At 45.4% G+C, this 10,019-nt stretch overlaps 1 protein-coding gene and 1 long non-coding RNA gene across 2 annotated transcripts; one reads left to right on the top strand and one right to left on the bottom strand.

The window, feature by feature from the left end:
• Nucleotides 1-469: 469 nt before the first annotated feature.
• On the bottom strand, nt 470-4,078 carry LOC123398285 (probable phytol kinase 2, chloroplastic). The gene is made up of 6 exons (XM_045092766.1): nt 3,766-4,078; nt 1,753-1,820; nt 1,536-1,670; nt 1,323-1,438; nt 1,094-1,208; nt 470-988 (listed from the first exon to the last, which is right to left on the bottom strand). The coding sequence occupies exons 1-6, from the start codon at nt 3,880-3,882 to the stop codon at nt 721-723; spliced, it is 819 nt and encodes a 272-aa protein (XP_044948701.1). The 5' UTR covers nt 3,883-4,078; the 3' UTR covers nt 470-720.
• Nucleotides 4,079-8,215: 4,137 nt separating this feature from the next.
• On the top strand, nt 8,216-9,326 carry LOC123398621. Its single transcript, XR_006610222.1, has 3 exons — nt 8,216-8,255; nt 8,525-8,812; nt 8,910-9,326. It is a non-coding gene; the product is annotated as an uncharacterized LOC123398621 (long non-coding RNA).
• The last annotated feature ends 693 nt before the right edge of the window (nt 9,327-10,019 follow it).

The following is a 10,019-nucleotide window of genomic DNA, read 5'->3' as shown; positions in this document are numbered from 1 at the left end:
CCTCCGGGGGAAACCCTAGATCGATAGATCAGAAGACGGCGTCGCGCTTGTGTCGTCTCCCCCTTAGGGGTGTCATTCTTGGAGGTGTACGCGGGTTCGGGGGACGAGTGGATGTTTTCTTCGGTGGAGCGGTGCTTCATCCTGCACATTGAAGGCGACGGATCTCGATGGCGTGGCGCCCTGGTGATTAGGCGTATGATGTGCGAGGATGGACTCGCACAGGAGGGCGACGCTGTCTGCCGTCGTGGTGGCGTCGACGGCAGCTAGACCGGGCAAGGTGGATGCGTCAGTACAGTTCTGAAGATGGATTGATGACAGTTGGTGGCGGCGACCTCTGAGTGTGCGCCGGAGCGGTGGGTGCCCATACCCAGCAGGTGGCTTGGTTGGGGCATCAGGTCTTAGATGTTAGGTTTGGCTGCGAGGTCTGTTTGGTATTAGTCCCAGACTATCAGCATCTCTTCATCAACTGTATAGAAGTAGCGACATATATTGTCTAGCCGGTGGCTTCAGTCTTACTGATGTATTACTTTGTAAGGTCTTTATAAATAATTAATAAAATGGCTACATGCATCGCCTCAGATGCAGAGGCCGGGGGTCTTTCTCCTTTTCTAAAAAGAAAAAAAAACGTACTAAACCAACACTCGCTGACAGCCTTTCAATTGCAGTATGATTGTATCACCACCAACAAAGCCTTCCAATTCACTCCATCGTCTCCTCACTTTAGTAGCTACTGCCTGCAAAGACCATCTCAGCAGTCGCCAAGATGCTGCTCCTGCCGCCGCTTCCGGCACCACCTCCACCACCAACATAGTAGAAAACCAGCCCGCCGACGAGCACAGAAGTGATCGAAGTCGTCAGGTTATCGTCCAAGCGCGTGCTGACCGGGAGTGACTCGACAATTGCCGCTGCAAGCGACGTGATGCCGAAGGCAGCGACCATGGTCCAGCTCTGCTCCACGAACCCGAAAAGGTGGAAGTAGCACATGAACCTGCAGGTACGCCATATTCAGTATTAGTTGCCGTCTTTTCAGACTGTAAAACAAGAGATGACTTCAGGCTTCAGGGTCAAGTAGTATGCATATATTGTTGCTTACAGGATCGATGCGATGAATCCGGCAAAGAACATTGCGATGCTTCCGGCGTAGGATTTGTCAGGGTTGTGAGGGAGCTTCACATGCCCGTATCGCCTCCCGGCTATGTCGGCCACACCTGAAAGAAGCAGCATATAAAGTTATGCTGTTTTCTGAAACCTTGGCTCGAAGGATCAAAGGAGAACATGGTAGCACCGGATAAAAATGTAATTGCATGAGAAAGAACTAGTACCGTCCCCTGCGCACAGATTGCAAATCACAGCGATCGAAATGGGAGACGTCCTCCAAAAGATTACGGTAGTGAGAGTTATAGTACACGCGTAATAGAGCGGGCCTTTGAGAAGCTCTCTAGAAACAATGGGGAAAAGTTGAAGATACAGTCGGTTCATATTATAAACAGCACATTAATAATACTGTGATAAAGTTGGGGAAAAAGAAAGGCTACCTATAGTCTCCATTTCTTGTCATTGAGTTAACGACGCCATCATCTTTAACTACACCGAGGCCAATCAAAGTCACCTTTACGATGTTTAGTGCAATGACGATGCAAGCAAGAAATGGAGCATAGACATCATCTGCACTGCAATGGAGAAGACATGTTAGATAGGCAACGCCACACTTTTATGCCAAATGAAGAGCTTTGTTGGTGCTCTCTGATTTACCTGAACAGAGGCCACATAAGGAAATATACCAGCCCGACACTGATGTGCACCAGCTTCCTGCAGAGTTTCTGAAAATGCAGAGCAAAAGACAAGCAGATTGCCAGATACCAATCAATCTCTCGTTAATAATTTGCATGTGAATCTCCATTGCCTGGGTAACTAAACCACGAGGTTAGTAATGTTCCAAACTTATCTACAAATAGTTTCACCAAATAGGCTTTCGTCCCATTATATATATATATATATATATATATATATATATATATATATAATAACCACATGATACATAACAAGAAACCATTGGTGGGCACTGTTTAAGAATTCGTCCAATTAACAAGTTAACTTGTCAGTTAATCGCTACTCTTAGGGTGACCGAATCGAATAATACCTATTCATCGTGTTAACTTGCCATGCCGATTAATTGACCAGTTACACCGATTAATGAGTTGTCATACCGATTAATTAGTTGCCAGACCGATTAATCAATACTGGCCTATTAACTGATGGGCAAACGAATCCCAAAATTTTGGCACATAATGCCTCCCACCCCCTCTTTCTACTAAATACATAGGGTTTGGCCCTCCTCGCGCTTCCTCATGCTCCTTTCCTCTCCTCCTAATCTGGCTGGAGGCTAGTCGCGTTCTCAGCGGTGCCAGTCTCCACACTACACATGCAAGATCTAGTTGCTCCGCCATTCTGGTCGCTTGCCTCGACCCCACCCCCCTTGGACACTCCCCATCCTCTCCCATGAGATGCTCCCCAATCTCTTTCTCAATGGCGTCACCAACAGGCAAGGTAGTACCATCTTCCCCCCACACCTTAGTGGAGAATCCAACATTCATATATTAGTAGATTATGAATTGCAATTTTGTAGATGGATGCATGAAACTGTTGGTTTTGGCTATTATCTGTAGTATATTATGTGATATATGTTAGCAAGTATATGGATAAGTTTAAATGTTTAATTGCTCATTTTGAATTTTGAGATTTTATATATTTAGATGTATACTGATTATTAATTTTACCTCTTATCTATTTTTATATGCTTACAATAGAATATTTTGGTATATAACATAGCTAGGTGCATGGAATTATGGTATGATACATAAATTTTTTAGATATAAGTTGGCAAGTTTCTATTTAATCTACCGATTAATGGTTGACCGATTAATCCAGTTAATAGGCCGATTCACCGATTAATCGCCACTCCCAAGCCGACCGAGCAGCTACCTGTTACCGATTTCTTGAAGAATGTTGGTGGGACAAATAGCACATCTACGTCCAAAAGAAAAAAAAACAATGCCAACACCAATGGAATAACGAAAACAACAATGACTTGCAACCGCTGCGTCCTCTCGGGAGCATTCCCACCACGATCAAGCACTTTAATTCATCGCGTACCAAACAACACCTTCAAAAAGGATAGTGAAGACGACAACACTGTTGCCCGGACATGTCTTAGTGCTTCCCTCGGTACGCTCCAAGGAGTGGGGAGGAGATACATCCGACACCCTTCAGGAAGGAAGGGTGACACTCTCAAGCATCATCGTGTCGGTGTCAAATGACAAGGATTTCTCCCGACCCCGAAAACATCACCTCCCAGACGCTTCACCAAGCATGCCATCCATCAACATACCCCACTACGGTCTTGCAGTCACCATCGTCGTCAACATATCAAGGCCGCTCAGTCTGAGACGAACCACCCGTAGACAAGGTCCGACAGGAGGACAACCAGGCAGAAGGAAACCACCTCCATCATCCAAGACGATCGTCGTCCGGACATGACGACAAAAGCACACCGAGCCATTGGAACCGAAGGGCGACAGCACCGCAGCTAAATAATTTCGGTAGCTTAATTTCGCGTTCTAGTTACTTGATTGGTCAACGGGGCAAAGGGAGCACAACTAGAAGCAGAGCGACAATCTTTCTATCTACTCAAAAATTTCTCCGTGCAAACTGAAACAATCACCGATAAAAAAAAAAGGAATTCTTTAGGTGGTGAGCGGAGCTTACTTGGTCCAGGAGGGCGCGGTTGCCGACCTCCTCCCAGAAGCGGAGCACCGCCAAGGCGACGCATCCGGTGAGCACGGCAGCGCCGGCGTCCCGGAGAAGCGGGCTCTCCGGCCACATGGATCCACACGAACTCAGAGCTCAAGCCTTTTTTCCACAGATTCGTGGCTGCTGCAGGAAGACCAAGGCAGTTGTATAATCCCACCGAACTGGCAGACAGAATGACAGATACGGAAAGCTCAACCCTTTCTTCACAGATTTGTGGCTGCGGCCTAGCTGCAGGACGACCGAGACAGTTGTACTATAATAAATGGTACGCTATCCGAAAATCCATTTCTGTGTCTGGGCTCATGTATACCCGTGTCAACTGCAAAATCAAAACAAATACTAAAAAAAAAGGTGGTGGGTAATTTAATGCATGAGGTCCGTTTTATTTTTTAATTATTTAGACATCTGAGCAGTTTTTGATAAAAAGATAAATCCAGGCTTACTAGAAAAGTTTATTGCTCATGCACTCTTTTGATCCGATTTGTTCTTTTTGCTGAGAGCTCTTCAGGTGTTCAACTGATATAAAAATTGAAATGATCTCACACATCAAATTATCAACCATCCAGATTTTGTTTTTTGATTTTTTTTCTAGTATTTATTTTGTTTTTCTGATCGGGTGGGCATCGAAACGGCTGTACTCGTATGCCACTCTCTAGCTGCTAGTATTGTCCTCGTGAAGGTCAAATTGTGTATATAATACAGTATATACTGCAACTGTTTGATTAATTATCGCTCCATGATTAACTCTCCCATGTGGCTCTGAGTGGACTAAGTGCGCCCCATTTTATTTCTTAATTTGCTACAGAAACATGGCCAACGCTATGACTTCAGATTCTTTCATACATTTTCTGCAACTGCGCCACCACTTTGTATCTTTGTTGCTATTTTCTTTGTTCGATCTAGCAAAAGGGCCCGTACGTTGCAACGGGAGAAAGACAATTAAAATCTCCAATGTTGCTGATCATATTATGTCTTTAAAATTTTAGGACATTTCTTCAAATGCATGAACATTATTTGAATTAGCAAACATTTTTTCCAATTGCACTCAAAAAATAATACGCAAACTTTTTTTTTGAAAATCATGGACTTTTATTGTTTTCACCAACATTGTTCTCAAAATTCTGAACATTTTTCTGAATATGCGAATATTTTTACAAAAATCCTGAGCATTTTTTGAATTCACAAACATTTTATGTTTTCTTCAAACTTTTATTTCAAAATTCTCAGTTTTATAAATTGCAAAAGTTTTTCAAAGCTCTAAATTATTTAAATTAAAACATGGAACAGAAAAATAAAAATAAAAAACGAGACTAAAAACAGAGGCACGAACTGTTTTTAAGATTTTTACACAGACTTTTGTTTACAATAATTGATTTTTTTTTATTTTATGGACATTTTCTCAAAATATAAACATTTTTTATATATGCAAACATTTTTCAAAACTCCTGAGTAGTTTTTGAATTCTCAAAAAAAATGTGTTTTTGAATATTTTATTCAAAATTCTCCGTTTCTTAAAATTGAGAAAATTTATTTGAAGTTCTAAATTATTTAAAGTACAAAAAAATGGAAATGAAAAGAAAAATAAAAAAACTAAACCAAAAAAACAGGCGCCCACGCATGGGCCAGTCCAAACAGGTGTGCTGCATCTTTTTTCAACGCCCAAAGCGTAATATAGGAGGTGACTAAATGGGCTGGTCCATTTCCAAGATTTTCCTGTTTGAAACGTTTTCTATGACTTATATGTGGCACTGATGGGTAATTTTAGTCAAATTTAGGAGCAATTTGAAACGAACTTATATTTTGGACTGCACTGGACCGGAGCTGCGGGTTAGTTTTGATTAAATATAGGGTGTTTTATGTAAAATGTAAAAAACGATTCGTTTTCTGACTTAAATTCGGACTGCGGGTTGATTTCAAAAAACGCCAGTTTTTTTTTTATAAAAGTGACACGACGGACGACACAAGCAATCAGTGCTTTATTATTAAGGAGAGATAATGCTAACCGGTTGATTTTTTTTTTAAAAGAGGCTCTCTTTCGGCCTGTGCATATGCTAACCGGTTGATGACTTTATTGATTCAAAACCGGGCTAGGTTCGAGCATTTTCTTAGGCTCGACCCACACCTTTTCTTTAAAAAAGAAAGGACGAACAAAGTTGGGAAAAGATTGTGTTCAACCGGCCGATCGCGCTGTCTCGTCCGTCGGCTCGGCGACCGTCCGATCTGCGTAAGCTGTGACCGTTTTTCTGAAACAATGTTGTTGTTTCAGGAACAGTTTCCTGCAGCTCCTCCCGAGCGTCCCTACCTGAGACCGCGCCGCCGCTTGCCCTCGCCTGCACCGGCTGGCCTCGCTGGAGCAGGGCCACCGCGCCTGCACCTCCCCGCCGCCTGGAGCCTCCTGAGCCTCTGCCCGAGCGAGCCGTCGGCTCCCTCCTCCTCTCGAACGCTGCCCGAGCACGGTCCCGCATGCCCCGCCGTGGTGCACCGCCGCCAGCCGATCCTGGCGCCACCGGAGCCCCAGCCACCGGCGCCGGAGCCCCCAGCCATCGCCGTCGCGTTCCTGCCACCGGCCGACCCGCGTCGGCCCTGCCTCCCCGCGCCAGACCGGATCTGGATTGATCCCTCCGCCAGCCATGGAGCTTGGGAATCAAGCATGGTCGCCATGGTTGTGCTTCCTCCACAACTCCATACATCCCTCTGTTTTTCGTCTGAAGGAAGAAGATGGAGTTTCTGCAACAAAGCGATTGTTTCAGAAACTCGAGCGTTGTCCCAAGAATTACTCGGTGCCCACGAAGCGCGCGCGAAGAAAAAAACCCTGCAACCAAGCGATTGTTTCAGAAACTGGGGCATTGTTTCAGGAATTACAGGGTGTCCATCCGAAGCGTCGCGCACGGATCGGACGGCTATCAAGGTGGATGATATTTTCTAAACATCACCCGACGGATGCGTAGCAACCCCCAACAAAGTTCAGGACTGCAACTTGGTCGAAGAAAAAATTATATCTGATGTCAATGAAGGAAAGACAAATTACATAACGAGAACAAAATGATCACCTTAGGATGCGTGCCAACATGACAAAACAAATGCCTCCATTATGGCAAAATTGACAAAAATGACCCCTGGAACGAAAGAACTCACAGAGTGAACCTTCGGGAGAAAGATTTCACGCGTCTGATCCTTTTATGTGGCGCCCGACACCTAAGCGGCACACTACACTGTGTGACGCCTAAGCGTTCGGCGCCACACAAACGGTCACGCTAGACAGACCGGCCCCACCCCCACATAGTGCGACGCCTAAGCCTCACGGCGTTGCACACTCTGCAGTGTGGCGCCGAGTGCTTAGGCGCCACACTGTGACTTAGTCTCGCATCTCACGCGCCGCCAGCCTCCACCGCTCGCTCTCCGCTGCCGAGGCCGCGCATGGAACCTGAGGGAGACTGGAGGGAGGGACGGACCGCTTCGTGCACGTGGAGGCGGTGCAGCGGCCGTTCATGGGCGAGGTGGTGCAGGCGCTGAAGCGGCTCCCTGGGCGGCGGCGCCACGCCCACGGAGGAGGAGGGGGAGTCCCCGTGGAACGACGGTGGCGGGAGCTGCTCGTGGAACGACGTGGTGGTGATCCGGAGCGGGCTCGGCGGGCTCTGCTGCGCGGGCCTCCTGGCGAGGTACGGGCAGGACGTGGTGGTGCTGGAGAGCCACGACCGGCCGGGCGGCGCCGCCCACTCGTTCGACGTCAAGGGGTTCCTCTTCGACTCCGGCCCCTCGCTCTTCTCCGGCTTCCAGTCTCGAGGGCCCCAAGCCAACCCCCTCGCCCAGGTCCGTCACCCTCCATCGATTGATTGGTTCCTCTTCTGCAAACAACAACAGAGCAAAAAAAAATAGTTCCAGTTCAGAGAAATTAACTGTCTTTTCCAATTCAAAGAAATTATTAACTGTCTGTCCCAGAATAAATATCGAAGTTAACTGTCTGTTCCAATTCAGAGAAATTAGTTCCAGCAAAGCAAAACTGTGATTTCTTCAGGGAAATTAATTTCCTGTACTAATTGTGGTGATGATGATGGTGATGATTCAACTGACACTGCAGGTCCTCGACGCGCTAGGCGAATCGGTTCCGTGCGCCTCGTATGACTCATGGATGGTTCATGTCCCCGAAGGACAGTTCGAGTCGCGGATAGGGCCGACTCATTTCCTCAAGGTTCAGTTAGCTACTAGCACATACTACTACCGTACTCTTCGTTTATTTTCAATGAATTGTCCTGCATTCATTGATATGATGTTACTTTCTCCTTTAGGCCAATGAAACTTAGCACTTCTCTATCACTGCACTTTTGTTTGATGTTTTATATTACCTTTGTTTGTATCCGAATGTTCTGGTCATAATACTGATTTTCTTGCAGGATCTTGAGACTTATGTTGGTCTGGACGCAATCCGGGAGTGGCAAAAGCTTCTAGTGAGTTTCCCTACATTTGATACTCAATTCCCTAATAAAAGTCTGTTTAACTGTACCTAGTCAGTATACACACTGAACTGCTGAAAAAACACATGATGCCAAATGGGTAATCAATTGCCGATTTATGTATTGTGTATAGCATATATAAACAAGTATCATGTAAATTTATACAAGTGCCATGATTCAAATGTGAGATCAAGATTAATTAACCATGTTACTATTATGCCGCCTTGAATCCTCTGCTAACACGGTATCAAAAACAATTGCAGGATGCAGTTATCCCTATATCTGCAGCTGCAATGGCTCTGCCTCCGTTGTCCATCTGAGGCGATCTAGGCATCCTTTCCACAGCAGCCGGTAGATACGCTCCTTCTCTGTTGCAGTCCTTGATAAAAATGGGTCCTCGGGGAGCCCTCAGCGCCACGAAGCTGCTACGCCCGTTCTCGGAGATTGTCGACTCGCTGGAGCTAAAAAATCCCTTTGTTCGTAATTGGATCGACCTCCTGTGTTTTCTGCTAGCTGGCGTCAAATCCGGCAGTGCGCTTTCTGCAGAAATGGTAAGCTGAAATTCCACCAGGTTAATTATCCTGTTTCACTTCAGTGCTTGTCCAAAATTAATCCATGTCCTGAACATTGCATGCATGGAAACTACAGCCACACCTGGCTGCTGGGAGCTGCTCGTGGAACGGCGACATGATGCGAGACTAAGTCACAGTGTGGCGCCTAAGCGCTCGGCGCCACACTGCAAAGTGTGCAACGCCTGAGGCTTAGGCGTCGCACTATGTGGGAGTGGGGCCGGCCTGTCCAGCGTGGTCGTTTGTGTGGCACCGAACGCTTAGGCGTCACACAGTGTAGTGTGACGCCTAGGTGTCGGACGCCACACAAAAGGGTCATACGCATGAAATCTTTCTCCTGAAGGTTCACTTTATGAGTTCTTTCGTTTGAGGTGTCATTTTTGTCAATTTTGCCCTCCATTGTCTCCATGAACTGAACCAAAAGAAAAAAAATTGGTCACCGGACCGAATCGGACGTTTAGCGTTGAATCCAAACCGTCCTTTTCAGTAAACCTCTCCAGGCATGAGAAGCATGAAAATGCCGGCAAGAAGTTCACATGGACTGCGCATAGTCAATTATGTACCTAACCGTGCTAATTAGTTTCATGTGGCCGGACTTGTAGATAATTTCATATCTTGGACTTCAGCGTCATGTTCTGTAGAAAAAGTCTAATAAATACTGTTTGCCAAACATGCATACTGTAGTAAATTTGACTGCGTGCATGTCTTCATGAGGACGTGAGCATACTTTGTCTGAAAGTAAACATGGCATACTGTGCTCTATTAAGGTGATATATGAGCCCCGCTAAAAGGCCATATCCCATATAAGTATATGAGAGCATATCTAACCGTTCCCTTATACTTCAATCCACACAAAAATTGATAGTTTTTTTTTTTTTGCACTTAGCCCTAAAACTCAATCCTCTATTTTTTTTTCTAAACGTTTGCAAACAAACTCCATTTGAACATGTATTTTCACATCATATTAATCCAAAACTTGAGATTTCAAATACAGACAACTCAAATACATATCAAATTCAGTGTTTTCAAATTCCAACACTCGGACCGTCCAAATGAACTAATAATCCAAATAAAACATGATAAGAGCACAAGAATCATGTACTATAAAGTTGCCAATGATGCTCAACAAGGTCATCTTTCGAGTTGGTTGTGAGTTTATTGTCTCGATCCATTCTCTGCTTCGAGAATG

This window comes from Hordeum vulgare, chromosome 5H (assembly GCF_904849725.1).
Source record: "Hordeum vulgare subsp. vulgare chromosome 5H, MorexV3_pseudomolecules_assembly, whole genome shotgun sequence".
NCBI lineage: Eukaryota > Viridiplantae > Streptophyta > Magnoliopsida > Poales > Poaceae > Hordeum > Hordeum vulgare.
Note: the sequence above shows the minus strand (reverse complement) of the source record. Positions and strands in the feature narration are given on the sequence as shown.

Coding starts and splice junctions, on each gene's coding strand:
- LOC123398285 (XM_045092766.1), bottom strand. CDS start 3,882: ATGTGGCCGGAGAGCCCGCTTCTCCGGGACGCCGGCGCTGCCGTGCTC. Junction 1,671..1,752: donor CTTATGTGGCCTCTGTTCAG/GTAAATCAGAGA, acceptor TCTCCATTGCAG/TGCAGATGATGTCTATGCTC. Junction 1,439..1,535: donor ACAAGAAATGGAGACTATAG/GTAGCCTTTCTT, acceptor CATTGTTTCTAG/AGAGCTTCTCAAAGGCCCGC.